Genomic DNA, 16,049 nt, shown 5'->3' with positions numbered 1-16,049 from the left:
ACAAAATCAATTAAATAAAGCTAAGGAAAGAGAATATTAAATAAGCACACTTAGCTTAGATGGAGCACAGAATTATCTCTCAGAAGTTCGACGAAGATTGGCTTGAATGGATTAATTAATTCGATGATTTCTTCTGAGATTCGTGTACTATTTATAGGTGAGAAGATAGCGTCTTCGACTGGTCTAGGGAGCTCTTCGACTAGTCGAAGCAATAACAGATATTTGAAAAATCAGGTGCGATAAGCTTTGACCGTTCTACGACTGGTCGAAGATCTCTTTCGACTGGTCGTAGGTCACCTACGACTGGTCGAAGGTTTACTTCGACTGGTCGAAGAACCTGAAAAACATCGCTAGATTTTGAGTCGAAGATTTTTGACTGGTCGAAAATGCAGTCGACACTGTTCCTTCGACTGGTCGAACAGATTCCTGGACTAGTCGAAGCCTAACAGATTTTATCCGAAATTTGTAACAAACTCACGACTGATCGAGGAATTTCTTAGACTGGTCGAAGCAACTCTAGGACTAGTCGAAGAAGGCCTAAGACTAGTCGAAGAACAGACCAAACTTATGTAAAATAAACATTCGACTTATGTATTCAAAATGACCTACTTCTAAGGTCAACCTAAGGTCAGTCAAACCTCAACCATGAAGTAAGGACATTGAAACATTAGGAACTAGTGACCTTGAAGTATGAGCCTTGAAGTCTTGATGTAGTTGAAATCTTGATGTAGCTCAATCTTGAAAGTGTCTTGAGTTCTTTACAAACTGCCTTGTACTCTTCTTGAAGTCTTGCAGCTTGAGTCTTGTCTTGTGAGCAGTTCTTGCATTCAAGATTGATCCTTGTACTTGTGAGCTTTGCTTGTTGTGAGCTTAGCTTGTTTATGAATGTTGATCCTTGAGAGAGCTTCACTTATGCAAGTTATATATAACAGTGATTTTGGCACCACAAATTTGACAACAGACAAGGATATAAACTATAGCACTTACACTTTGTCACATCCTTCCCAATATTATTAGAAAGGAAACTTAGATAGGAGTATTCCTATGGATGAGATCCACACCATCCAGGCGTGCTGCTCCATGTTAGTCCTTAATCCCAAACAATAAATTGCTCAAACACTCAGGTGGGCCTCACCACAGGAAACAATGTAAAATCTACCTAAAACTATTAAATTCACATGGTGTGAAGTTTCAAAATAGCATGATTTTTATTTTTTTATATTATATTATATTATATTATATATATATATATATATCCATCTCCTTCACTCTTACTCCTAATATCAATGTCTTTTTGAATATCCCCTTTTGCTACAATATATTTGGGGTAAAGATACCATGGTGATTAAGTGAAGAGGAAAATGGGCCCCAATGAGACACTTTCATCAGTTGTGCCCCCATTTTTAAGCCAAGGTTCCAAAAATCAGTCTGAACCATAATTAGGTGGGCCACACCATATGGGATGAATAGGGAGGGGTGCCCACCATAAATCATAGGTTTGTGTATACACCCCATCCAGATTAAGAGAAATCCAAAAAATGAGGATATTACATGACTCAAGTAGGCCACAACATCTGATTTAGAGGCTTTTATGCATGATTATTTTACACTCTTTCATGTCGTGTGACCAACCTGGATTTTGATTGGATGAATTTTTGGAGTATTTTATTTTCATGTTAGCATGCATCTGATGAATGGTTCTGATGGCCCACACACATCATGGTGCGTCCTATGCATACTCAATTATACTATATTGTGAAACACTATAGAATCCTTTCTCAAACATTAACCACTGTGTTGCTTTTTCTTTTCTAAGGACTATAATAGTTGAATTTGAGGTCATGTTGGAATGATCCATGCATAACCACTTATATTATGGACATCACCTTTGATGGGTGATACCCACAATGCCTTCAAAATCAGGAGAGGGTTGGAGGAGGCTAAGAGGGGGTTGGAATGGATGAAGGCTTGGAAACTCAAGCTTTCCTTCTTACTCTCTCTCATTTTTTTGGTGTGTGGAAATGAGAAAAGGAAGGTTTGGATGGTTTAAATGGACTAAAAGGGCTAGATTAGATGGTTTGGATGAGTGCCTCTGATGGTTTAGGTGGTTTTGGATTGGTAGTTTTGGTTAGTGGTTTTGGGTTGGGTGGTTTTGGATTGGTGGTTTTGGAAGATGGCTAGAGAGGTTTGGATGGTTGGATGGGCTAGATGTGCTAGGTTAGGATCGGTTGGGTGGCTAGGTGATTGAATCCAAGGGTTGACAACCCCAAGTATAAGGTTGCGATGTAGTGATAACTCAATAAGACTGAGGTCGATTTACAAGGAATTTGGTGAGAATATACTAAGAATTAATTCTATGAAAATGATTGGTTTGGATTTTTAATCCAGCATGATAGGAGAGTTGTAAAAACAATTATAAAAAAGACTGAGGATCCGGGAATCCTCAATCAATAGACTTTGAATTCAATTCATCTTCTCGAGTTGATAACTCAACTAGAACTGGATTCCAATCCATTCTAATTGGAAGATAACACGACAATATCAATAAAAAAACATCCTACATAGATTAAAATCATGATAGGCTTAAGCTCTCATGAAGATATAGGTAATCACATCACAGGGAATTGAAAGCATCTAATATACTCGGAGGTGAGAATAGATTAAACAACTTTACAGATTAATTCTAAGAGATTAGCCAAATCTTATACAAAACATAAAGGAAAACTAGAAAAAACAAACTAGAAATGAAGGATTGATTCTAAAGAAGCTCCACAAATCGTAAGTCTCTCTCCAAAGCTCTAATTCGTACTTAGGAAGGTTTTGAACACCCATTTAAATAGGAAAAGTTCGCACTAACTTGGAACCGACTTCAATTTTCACACTTTTATTGTGCTTTAGTTGCATCAACAATAGCCTTTGGTCGCATAGAATTAGTTTCTCGGTTCCATTCGAATTTCCTTAATTAAAAAAAAAAATTCTTTATCTCCCTTAGGTCACATCGAACTCTCCTTTGGTGGCACTGAACCTGACTTTGGTCGAACCTAAGTGTTGAGCCGAATTATCTCTGAAAATCACAGTTTGTTGACAAACTGTTCCGTGCACATTCAGTTGGACCGAGATAACCTCAAGTGGGACTGAATAATCTATTAATTCTATTATTGAATTGTTTGATTTTTTAAACATGCATTTATCTTTTATACTTGGTTCTCTTGGATCTTTGGCATGTAAATTCTTCATTAATGACTTTCAAATACCCAAGTCTTCTCTTGATTAATCTTTAGAGATTTAATCATTTTTCTTAGACATAATTTCAACTTTGTTTCTCTGATTATCTCGCATATACAAAATATATATTAGTTAATCAATTAAGTACTTTGAATACATGAAAAATAGTTCAATTAAGAGGATAAATATGCAATATTTAGATGTTATCACTAGGTTGGGATAGGTAGGAATAGGTGTAACATCTCGGATTTTTGCCAACTTGGAGTTAGATGTCCTTAGGCAATGAGTTGATCATAACACTTTATTGACTTATCAAAAACTCAATCCCAAAGTCTCAAATCTCCTTTCAACTAATTTCCTTAAGGGCGTGTTTGATTTTCCGGTGAACTGGTAAATGTAGTATAAAAAAATAATAATTACTTCCCCCTACATTTACAACTTACCTGATTTGACTACTTACTTTTTGACATGAAAATCAAGAATATTACAAAATATTTGTGGGTCCCACTGTGATGCATTTCACTTATCTACACCGTTCATCCATTATTCCAGTTGAATTCATAGCATGAGTATAAAATTGAGGCATATCCAATACTCAATTGGATCACGTCATACAAAAAAGGGAATCGAATACTTACCATTAAAAACTTTGTAGGGCCACTGTTTCTTTTGGCGTGGGCCACTTGAGTGTTGGATTCGCTTCATTTTTTGTCTCATGCTCCAAAATATTGTAATAAAACAGATTGACGGAATGGATATATCATTCGCATTACCTTGCAGTTCAAAAACTAAAATTACATCTTTTGAACCAATTTCACAGGCATAAATTCCCATGAATTTTCAAATGCAATGAAATGGTGATAATTACTATTTTCCAGGTATTTCCCATTTCTTTGAAAAACAAACAGGCCCTAAAAAATCTCACCTTTCACAACCTTATTCTTTAAATTTTTCTAAGTACTTTCATATTAGACATTAATCCTAACATTTAAATGATGGAAAATAATACTTAAACTTAAAATTATTATAATAATAAATTTATAAATAAAATGGGTTTTTGACCATTAACCTTATGGAATCTCCCAAAATAAATATGTTATTTAGATAATCAGCTTCTCCTACCCCAAATTCATATATGGCACGTCGCGTAACTCATTCCGGATTGAAAGATACACCCATTTCAAGAAGGCGAGTGGTAGAACCACCACCAGGCAAGTGCGAGGCCTCGCCCTGGCGGTGATGCATCGCCTTAGGTCCAGCGGACCACGATGCCTCGCCGGTGCACCAAGTTTTGGTGGACCCTATCTGCAATTTTTCGATCAACTTCAAAAAGTCATATCTTCCTCGTTATAACTCTGATTTAGGTGATTTAAAAGCCATATTGAAGCTTGATAAGTTTAGTTTCATATAAAAATAAGTGAAAAATATAATAAAAATTTAATATAACTAAATCTAGGTTGATGTGACAATGGTCCAAAAATTATTGGTCTGGATAGCTGCTACTTGTAGAATTTTTAGAATTTTTCTACAACATGAAATCTAATGAAATTTGGTAGAGATGGAGTAGACTCGATGATGAACTACTAGAAAAATAATTAAAATAATATATTAATTAAAAGTGCTGAAAAAGGGCATAGAACTACCCTAGGACCTTATTCGGTCATAATTAGGGTGGAAATTAGTTAAGTACTAAACTGAATTAATTGGCGAATTAGCTCGAACCACTTTCTATACGAACTGCAAGACCCAAAACTATTAGAATCACTAACTTAACATTACTTAAAAACTTACGAGCAACCTCAAAACTCTGTTGCTCTTGGGAGCACATTGAAACTCCGTATCGGGCCTGGACCGCGCGTCAAAAGTCTGATTACCACGAAACTATAAGATTATGACCGCCATACTAGGCTTGACAAGCATCGCGAGAATTGAATCTAAACAGTATCCAGAAATGCACAACTTGATCCTGGAGTGAAGTGTGTGAGAAACGCGAGTATCTTTATAAAATGAACTCAAACTTAAGTGAATTGGGTCGTTCGCTTGCAGGCCAAATTTAAGGTTTCAGACTGTCAGATTCTAACCCAAATATACCCTTAGATCAGGAAAAATTTCCTACACATGTCAGTATACTTGTGGCCCTGATCGAGTGCCGATGACCGTTGAACTGAAACGGGTCCTCCACGGTCGATCTGCTAATCCGATCGGACCGAAATTATATCCTGACGTAGATCCATTATCAAGGAACTTACTCCGTGACATAGACAGGTAATAGACCTCCAGATGAGCTCTGTTGGCCCGAAACAGCCGCTTTTTGGCTATCACCTAAGTATACCATGGCCCTGGGGCCATTTGGACTAGTTCTAGGCCTATATAAGGACCTTAAACCACCCCTTCTCTCCCTCATACGAATTTCCTAAAAACCCTAGGGGGAGAGAGAGAGAGAGAGAGAGAGAGAGAGAGAGAGAGAGAGAGAGAGAGAGAGAGAGAGAGAAAAGTAGAAGGAAGGAAGAAGGATTCTTGAAGATAGTTGCTAGGATCTTTTTCCACAACTCCTCACACCGATTCACTTCTCTACTATGTTACCCAACCTGTTTTGATTCCGATTTGGGTAAGGAATCCTAAACCTAATTACGTCTTAGGAATTTGAATAGAGGAATCGACGAAGTAGCTAACCTCTTTCGTGATTTAGGTAGCCGTTGTTCTGTAAACGGAAGTGTAGGTTTCGAACCGAGTTTGAAATGAGCAAACCGACAAAAGGCGCGGACTATAAACATTTAGATTATAGTTTTCAAGGCTTTCATTGTCAGTAATGATTTATGACTGACTTGATTGCTATCACATATGCTTAGATGCGATGTTTTCCGCGTATTACATATATATATGAACTATGTTGAAATTAATGCATTCCATGTGTTTGTTGAAATGTTTGTATGAATATGAAATTATTATTTGTGCTTGCCATGATTGTTGTTTAAGAATACATGATTGTTGTATGTGTGGCAACTCCCTTGCGAAAGGATTTGTTATAATATACATTATAACTAATTTTTTACATATATGTTGATATGTGTAGTCTAGGTGTTTGATAAAATACCTGAATAAGAAAATGCTTGTTGAAATATATTTAATGAGGGTGTTGAGATAGGATTCTCAACCACCTTATCTATAGCTACAGTTTTCTTCATGTAACCTATCTTACTACTATGTGCTTTATGAATGAATGTCCATATATGATAACATGTGCACTATGTATTTGTTAAAATGCTCAAATGAGATTTATATTTGAATTGATTATCACATGCTTTTTTGACTATCACACATGAATGCCTACTGTGTTTGAATGTGATTGGGACTACTGTATGGTCCAGGCAATCGGTAATGATTCCCGAATTAGTGGTCGAGGTCATTTCACCACACAAGACAGGTTCGATGAATCCGAATCATACACTGTTTGTCGACAGTGGTTAGGCCACATGGAGTGCTTACGCGCTCCATGTTGATTAATTTAACGTACGCTCGTACCAGTCGAGCTTGTCCAATAACCCGATTGGCCTAATATATATTCCCCATGTATGAACGTTACTGTTTGAATCTAAGATCCAACTTACCAGTGAAAAATTCGTTTCAACCATGGTACCACGATCCGCTAAGACTCATGAGCCGGGCATAGTGGTATAGGTTACTGTGGTCGAGCTGTCAGCCTACACTGGGGTGACGAGCCTCCTCGTAGTGACCAGTGAGCAACCCAAACTCGTGAACCGAATACGATAGTATGAGACACTGTATTCGAGCTGTCGGCCTACCCCGACGCAGCCTGGCTGTGGTCCCCAGTCGGGTTGTGACGAGCCTTCGAAAATAGACTGCCAGTTGGTAGGGCGTTGGTTGTGTGACCTCGAGTACAAAATAAGGCTACGCTGACGGTGACGAGCCTCTCGTAGCGACCTAGAGTGTAAACTCTCGAACTTGCCTATTGTATGTGATTAACTAGGATTGACGACCCTAGATGGATCATTGTTTGGGTAAATGATATAAAGGGAGATACCTTAGCTTCCAAAACTTGCTGTATAAATAGGTCTAATTAAGAACTTAGCTAACACGCACATGCACTATATTGCATGTGCCTTTGGGGATGGAGTTGAGCGCAGCGGGAGTGTTGCATGCGTGACCGTGAGATGATGTCACTGAGGGAGTGTAGGCGAGGGCATGCATCATTATAGCATATTATCCCTGCATTAACAAAAGTACTTAGGACATGATTGTTGTACTACTTTATCATTACTACTTGACTGAATTGATAACATGTTAACCTTTGCTTTATAGTTCCATTAAATTAGCTACTCATTCCCACCTGGGATGGTGTTTTAAAATATCAACCAGACTCTATTGTAGATGCGATTTGGATTTCAGAGACGAGGAGGAGTTCTCCTATGTTCAGTTATCAGGCGAGTCTATATAGACCATGTACTGATCGACGGAATTACAGGGACTATAAGGATTAGTTGGACATTTACATTTTTGTATTTTGTAAAATTTAGGACAATACATGTATATATTCAGCCTGGAATCATACTCATACTCTGGGGATTGAGAAACACCTCTATACATTATATACTTATCTCAGTCTTCCGCTTGCTTAACTTAATTATCTCTGGAGTATGATATACTGTTTTAGTATAATCTCACTCATGTTTAATACTCTAATATGGACAACATTTAAACATCATTATCTATGTTGCATAAGTGATGCATTGGAACTCGGGAGTTGAGCTTCTGCTCGACTCCCGATTTTCAGGGTGTTACAATAAGTTAGGCTAGGTTGGGTTAATTTAGATGGCTAGGTTGGGTTACGTTTGGTTAAGTTGGGTGGGTAGGTTAGGCTAGGTTGGGTTAGGTTGGGTGGCTAAGTTGGGCTAGGTTGGGATAGGTTGAACTATGTTGGGTGGATAGGTTGAGTGGCAAAGCTAAGGGCTTAAGGAGAAGAAGGGTATGAGTGAGCTCTCTCCTCTCTCCCTCTCTTTTGTGCATAAAGAATGAGAGGAGAGACTCTCTTTTATAGTTGGACGGATGACAAGGGTGTAATTGAAGGTTAGATAAAAGTTAAAAATAACAAATGGAAGGTTCTTACTGGCTAAGGGGGACTTAGTGCCACATGACATCCTCTCATTTACTTTGAGAGTGGTAGATAGTGTAATTGAGTAAAAAATCAAGAGAATTTTAAGAGAAAAGTTGACTTTTATGTGTGCTCTTCCTTAGATAAACTTTTCATTAATGAGTCTCTTGGATTTATCTTAAATTTCTCTTGAATTTGGTTTGGCCTAGCTTTTGATTTGGCTTGGTTTAGACTTGACTTAGCTAATGGCTTAAGTAATGGCTAAGGCTTCGGTAGTGGCTTGGATATGGTTAAAGCTTGAGAATGGCTTAAGTAATGGCTAAGGCTTGGGTATGACTAAGGTTTGGGAATGGCTCATGGCTTAGGTACTTAGGTATTGGGTACTTACAGATCATCCATGCCTCATCAAGTCACTAGCTGGGTGGGGTGTCTACATTAGAATACCATCCAAGGGAGTATAAAAATCTCCCCTCTTCTTATTTCGAGATACCAAGAAGAGCTCCTCTCAAGAAATTGTGAGAGAGAAATGGAGAGAGTAAGTGAGAGTGAGAGGGTGAGCTTAAGCTTCCAAGCCCTCATCCTTGCCAGCTCCCTCTTCAACCTCCTCCAGCCATCTCCTAACCTCCTAGCCTTCTAAAGCTAACTCTTTAAAGTCTAGGCATATCCGGGCTACAAATTTCAAGTTAGAGTTCACACACCACATACTAGCCGCTTCTAGTTGTAAGCAAAGGATCAAACCATTATCATTTGCATCCATACTTTATTAACTGCATCAGCACTTCTCTTCTCAACCCCCTGGCTTTTCTACGTTCCCATTGGGTGTATGCTATGTGACTTGTAGAAATATTAGATTTTATCTCATTAGAAACTTATGGCAACCTAGTCCTCCCACATGCCATTCTAGTATCATTACATACCTTCCCCAAAATTACCTAATCATGCGAAGTAGAGACCACACACTTGTGCAGGGCAGAGAGGGTGCCTAACACCTTCTCTCTTTATAATCGAGGTCCCTTACTCGGAATCCCAGGTTACAGATCAGTAGTCATTTCAAAGTAAGAGGGTTTCCGGATTCTTTAGCTTCTTTAGATTTTGCGGGATGTAGCCGACTGTGGGATTTTGAGCTAATTAACTAGATATAATTCCAAGTATATCATCTATAAAGTAAGCCCACACACGTAAAAGAAAGATAAAAATATGTGGGTGTTATTTCCATCATTCATAGTGTGGTCCACCTAAGATTTAGATCTACTTCATTTTTTTTTGGAGCATGCGCTAATATGAGCTGTTAAGATGGATACATGGCACAGATGAAAGGTGCATAAATGATAGTGGGCCTCAAGTCAGGAATCCACTAGAGTGGAGCTCTACTTTTAGAAGGGAGGAGTTAACATAAACAAGCTTTGAAAATTAATTTAAGGCCGAAAAGTTGAAGTACCGAAGTATAATTTTGCATTCATTTTAGAAATATTTTTAGTTATAAGTGAGAAGAAATTTTAATGCACTTCTACTTCGAAAAATTGGCCTTAAGTGTTAAGTAAAGAGAGGAGAGCTGAAGAGGAAAAAAATAAGACCTAAATTTTTATCAAAAATTAATTATAGCATTTGATAAGTTGAATTTGACAAATGATTTAAATAAGTGAAAATTACTTAAAACATCAAATTTCAGTGACGAGCGCTCAAAATAAGTTAATTCTAAAGGTTAAATGTTGAAAGTGGTGGTGCATTAAAATTTCTTTTCAATTTTAAAATAAAATATCCCTAAAATAATTTCAAAAATACAATTCAACACTTTTTAAGTTTTTAGCATTTATATTTAATTTTCAGAGCTTACTTTTATTTTTATTAAATGGTGCCTAGGGCTGCTTATGGCGCTTGATACACAGGTGATGAGAAATTGTAGATGAGACACATGTTAACTCAATAATTTCAAAATTGTAATCCAGACTATTCATACCCTTTATCTAGACTGGATGAAGGATCAGTCTTAAAAACAGGCTGTTTGGCAACTTATGTGGGCCCTAGTGCAAATCAAGGTTGGTGGTTCCATCCATATTGTTCCTTTGTTTTGTGGCCCACATGTGTGTTGGATCAGGCTAAATTTTCATACGTGGAATTAACATGAGCCCTCTTTCATTTAGGTGGGGACTGTTGTTGTATTTCTTTTGTTAAATATCTGTAGCCCAAAAATCAAGAGGTTAAGATGGTTCTATCAAGGATGTTTTTGGCATGGTAGGGACAAAATGTCCAAACCATGAGCCCCATCTGCTAGAATTTAAAATAGAGTACTGTGCAAAAATAAAGGCCGTAAATCCAATATATAACTTCTCTTCAAACAAAAAACTGGCTGCATGATTTATGATGGAAACTTGAAATTTCATTTCTTAGTATAGCTGTACAATACTGATACATTATTTGTAACGGCAGCATTTTGGGATTGAGTCTCTCTTACCGATGCCAAAGAATCACTTTACAGTTGAGAAATCAATTTACATGTATTCAGGCTTTTGCCTTGCATTTGAAAAATTAAAAAAAATAAACAACTCAATGTTGTGGTCACTTTCATACACATATATATACTTATACATCTGGAGCTTCAAAATTTGGATTCACAGGTGTGGGATGCTGTACAGTGTTTCCACAAAATGCTGAGATTCCTGTCCATTTGTATCTCTGTCATGGATGGTTTAGATGTCGATCTCCTCTAATGCTAGCCGGACAAGGCGTATGAATCCATGTCATGGAAGTGAAAATCAAGTGCTGTTTTCACAGCTGTGATGCCTTGCAACCCGTATTTCCACTAAGCAGCCATCAATGCTGATAGTGATCTCTAAGCAACATCCATTGCGGAACTCACATATTCAGCCTGTAAAAAAAAAAAAAAAGCACAGTTAATAAGTGCACAAAGACAAATGAGAAAAACTTTGATACTCTGGCATAGTTTGATGGATAATAAACAGGCACTTAGAAATTGCTTAGAACTTGCACACATGGACATTTATGGATGGTTAGGAGTGAAAGATATCCAATGGTCCCAATTTCCACAAAAGGTTCTAACAAATCAGAGATTATGATTGTTTAACCAATCTGATAGTGGGACATGACTTTGCGCGATAGTGGGCTGTACAATTTAGTCAGTTTACTTGAGTTAATATATCACATATGTACCATTTCTGAGTACTGTGTATCAAGTATCACATGCAGCCTGAGTATCATATAACACCTCAAGATAAATCTTGCAAGATGAACAGGCTTCAAGTACAATGGAATTATACTTGAGAAATGTTCCAGTGCTCTTAGACCACCATAAGTTACAGTGCACCTAGTTGCATTGTATTGGGACACTTAGACAGGCCTGTTCATTGACCCTTATGTCCAACTCATATTTCATGGGCTAGCATGAAAACATGAAACTGATCTGACAGATATTAACCATTTGAACAGTGGCCTTAAACATGGATGATTGAAATCATTTACCCAAAAATTGGTCCAATCAACAATTCATCCATCTATTTGCTAGGGGCCATCATGGATTCTAAAGAATCACTTTTGTTAGGCAATCGTAACCATCCCATCCATGGATTAGAAAAAAAGTGTGGCTATAGAAAATAAAGCCAAGTTACGGGATGGATTAGATCATCCGATCATTGTGATTTTTCCATGGTAGCCCATGGAATGTGTTCTTAATGCACAGTTCAGATCAACCAATCAGACTGTGCAAGTAATGCAACTTGGAGCACTGTAACTTATATTGCTCTCGTGCTCTCAGAGCATTAGAGCAGATCTCATTATATTTTTTATATATCCACGGCCCATAGATATGTAAATTATCCTTGGTTTTTCAGTTTGTACAAGTAGGGCCCATGATTCAGTGATCTAAAAACCTTGATGTGGTGGGACCCGCCCTTGATGGACCAACTCCCTGGATTTCTGGGGGAGGACCCCATCAAACTCACGCTTCCAACAACTGTTCGGAGGTGGCTTCCGTTTACTCAATTTTAAAAGTGTTCTCGAAGTAAATCAGAAATAGAGAAGCCCAATTCACAATAGAAAGGTTGTTCCATCAATGGAGACAACAATAATTCAAGAGGGCAGATCCAATACAAACTTCTCTAGGATAAGCTCAATCTGCAAATTGCCGTATGCAGCCCACCATATGTATTAACGACATCCAATCTGTCTATAATGTGAGTGCCTCCTATCTCCTTGGATCCCAAAACTCAGTTTCAACGAAAACCCAGTTGTGCCACAGCTTGTAAAATCATGCCTAAAACCTCTAAAAATCACTGGTTTTGGCCCACCTTAGTTTTGGAATGGCCTGATGTTTTAGGTGTCCATTCATCCTAGTTAGATGAATCTTAGGAATGGATTAAAAGGAATATACAGAACACAGTGCACCTCACATACAATCTGGAAGGTGCTTAATAGTGGGTGCCCCCATCCCAACTGCTCCTTCAGTTATGGCCCTCCTGAGTTTTGGATCAGTCTGATTTTTGGGCGCAAAGGAAATCAAATAGCGGGAAGAATTGATGGATGGATTCGATGTTATTAAAACATCATGGTGGGCCCCACACCTTGATTTGTATGTAAAGCTTTAAGTGCTTAACGTAGAAACTTTTGTAGTGGATCAGCCACATTATTCAGAATCCGCTCATTCCTTTCCTCCCAAGCACCCCACAATCCCTCAATGCATGGACCACTGAATCGTTGAACCCATTCATACAAACCAAACTCTATAATCTTGTAATTTCTCTAATTACAAAACAAATACAAGAATCCTATTATCAGTTTCTGATTTAGAAGGAAATAGCAAAAATCTTAGAATGCGTGCATTTTGAGTAGCTAGAAATTATCCTAGTTAATTTTTTCCACATTTCAGTAGTAGCTTGCTAGGATTTTACTTGGAAACAAAGAACGACAGTCGTTTTAAGATTCAGCTTACATAATTAAGGAGGTGCAGGCCGCTACAGGTAGCTCTGCTGGAAAGCGGCTTGACTCCCTTCACTTCTGACCCAGGGGGTTTGCCATCCTCACAGACATTGGTTACATCAAGAGCAGACAATGGAGTTGATTGTTGGCCTGAAAGAATAAAACAACTTCATATAATCTGGGTTGAATATATCAGAAAGAAATTTCACTCTGGGTGAAACATATCTTTGGGAAGTGGGCTGACTCGGCCCAATCAACACCTAACAAGTTAAAGCAGGTGGGAGCCACTTCCCATTCACTGGACAGTAACAAAATTGACCCATAGCAAAGTTCACATTGGGTGTTTCAAAATGGTTCATCAAGAGTGTGACTGGATAAAATCAGACAAGGTTGAAGCAGGTTCCATAGCTTCCACCAACTGTCGATGGTTGGATGGTGGTCAGGTTTCCCATACGTAGGTTTTACCATCGATCTTTCACAGGTACTACACCTTGCATCAATACGGAGAGCACCACCAGAGCAGCCTCCTTGTGTGAGTAAGATTAATCTATGAGGAACACATATAAACATTGCACTCCACACACATGGCCAAACAGGGCCATCAATCAGGTGAGTACCACCATGTGCCTTTGCCAAAATCAGCTGTGTGCTCTCATCACGTCAGCCAAATGCATACAACAGGAATCAACTGTACAATAAATCATCTAGTGGCTCGCATTCAGTGGCTCGCATTCAGCATACGAACGTAGCTCCTCTCAACAACACATCGTTTCATTCCTTAGTAAGGGAACAAACATTGTGGGCCCGCCTGACGATTAGGTTGGATATCTGGGACATGTGGCCAAGAGATGGATCCAAATGGGACTTGTGTCATTAGTCTTTACAATTTGCATCTCTTCGAAAGGTTTGAAAATCAACAAGAAAGACAAAATGAATGGAAAATTCTCCAAATAAGAGAACAAGGGGAGCTAGTTTGATTACCAAATGGATGACAATGAAGAGATGCCTGTAATTCGTGTCTGTCTCTACGTATATGGGAGCTCATAGAGAATATTACACTCATATATGCTACTTCCATGCATTTGTATGCAAGAGCGGCGGCAGCAATCTCCCCATTATGCTCGAAAGAAATGGCGCATTGCCTGTGTATGGGATAGTAAACAGTAAATATGAAATTCAATCATGTACATCCTTTTTTTGATACTCCATTTGGTGCACGACACAAATGTCCAAAAACTCTAGATATTCAGTAGTGGGCATAACACATTAAAAAATTTGCACATGAGAAATTATATTGATATGCTCTAGAAGACTGGTGAATCATACTCTTTGTTTTTTAAGATAATGAAATTTTAATAAGATGAGCATTGTTTTAAAACTTGCTGACTCGACTTTAAACTCAGCTGAGTCAACTCCACTCAGTCAGATTACGAGCCAAGTCGACTCAACTCGGAGAGATTTTAAAAAATAGGACCATTCGAACATTTGATCCATTTATTTGTGTGAGACCCTTAACCTTAGTATCCATTTCGCTCCGTTGGGTCTCGCGGTCCTACTGGACGAATTCCAGCGACCCGCGACCTACGGATTGCATTTGCAATGACCCTTAAGTCCCATCATATAAATCTGACCTGGATCGACCCGAAACTAGTGCCATAGCAACCGCATCGTCGCCCTGGTTCCAACGCCGAGTCTCGTGCGGCAATCCGAGTTGTAGATCATGAGATGTGGGCCGTGTATGTTTTATGCCGTAGATCGCGATTGTGGGGCCTACCTAGGGTTGCACAAATTCCTAGACAATGATTACATCACCCTAGGCCATCAATAGAGTAGCTAGGCTAGGCTAGGTGGCTAGACCCCTAGCTAACAAGCCATGATTGTTTCTCTTACCAAGAGAGCCTTTTTTTAATCTCTCCCATGCACCTAGCCTCCTTTTTGCTTTTACCCAAATCTGAAATTTCTGATTTCCCTCCTCTAAAGAGAGAGAGAGAGAGAGAGAGAGAGAGAGAGAGAGAGAGGGGCCATCATGCTCTCTCTTTTCTCGCAATACAATCATGATTTTTAGTAAAAACCCCAAGTTCCTTGCAATCCACCTCTCTCTCTCTCTCTCTCTCTCTCTCTCTCTCTCTCTCTCTCTCTCTCTCCCTCTCTAAGCTTGGACATCCCACCTATTACCATTTTTCCAGCCCTTCATCCTCCCTTCTACCCCATAATCCAGCCCTTAGCTTAGGATCTTAACCATTAAACCTCCTTCCTTGGAGCTTGAAGACTCTCTTGAAGGTAGTTGTTCGAAGATCTAGTAGGTGGGTGTGCATGTAACTTAGAATCTTAGGTTTTATATTCCTTTACTTGTTCCTCTTCTTCATCTCATGTTTGAAGTATGTGGGGCCCACCAAATGATGGTGGAGGCCCCATGTCTTCTTGGGCATGGCCATTGGACCATCCTTTTGTGCATGCATAACCCATGGGTGGGGCCATTCTCCATGGACCCCACCATGGACCTTTTTCTTAGTTAGAAGGATCCTTAGGTTATCTAGACCCTTGATCCTTGGTGGAGATGGCATCTCCACCATTGGATTTTGATTAGAAGATGCATGCATGGGTAGATCTTGTAATCCCATCAATATAGTGATATGTGTGGTTTGTGATGAAGGGAAGGGCCTCAATGTGGCGGAGCCCCTTCCCTTGTGGCCGATTCTTACTCTTCTTTTGTTAATCTATGTGTGTGGCCCACCTTGTAGCCTGGAAGTATGCAGACCATCCAAAGAGAGTGGACGCCCATGGC

At 38.9% G+C, this 16,049-nt stretch overlaps 1 protein-coding gene across 2 annotated transcripts in view; it reads right to left on the bottom strand.

The window, feature by feature from the left end:
• The window catches only part of LOC131223688 (cysteine-tryptophan domain-containing zinc finger protein 3-like), a 50,511-nt gene extending 35,842 nt beyond the window's left edge, over positions 1 to 14,669 (bottom strand). The window contains exons 1-3 of one of the 2 annotated variants that reach the window (XM_058219154.1): positions 14,246 to 14,669; positions 13,278 to 13,414; positions 11,071 to 11,201 (exon numbers count right to left, since the gene is read on the bottom strand). In XM_058219154.1, coding sequence (XP_058075137.1) covers positions 11,166 to 11,201; positions 13,278 to 13,414; positions 14,246 to 14,342 — 270 coding nt within the window. In that variant the 5' untranslated portion in view covers positions 14,343 to 14,669 and the 3' untranslated portion in view covers positions 11,071 to 11,165. Of the gene's footprint in view, positions 1 to 11,070; positions 11,202 to 13,277; positions 13,415 to 14,245 lie in introns of those variants that run through there. The other variant, XM_058219153.1, reaches the window with a different exon arrangement.
• Positions 14,670 to 16,049: the final 1,380 nt, after the last annotated feature.

Source organism: Magnolia sinica, chromosome 13, assembly GCF_029962835.1.
Source record: "Magnolia sinica isolate HGM2019 chromosome 13, MsV1, whole genome shotgun sequence".
Lineage (NCBI taxonomy): Eukaryota > Viridiplantae > Streptophyta > Magnoliopsida > Magnoliales > Magnoliaceae > Magnolia > Magnolia sinica.
This window is presented reverse-complemented; position numbering and strand designations above follow the sequence as displayed.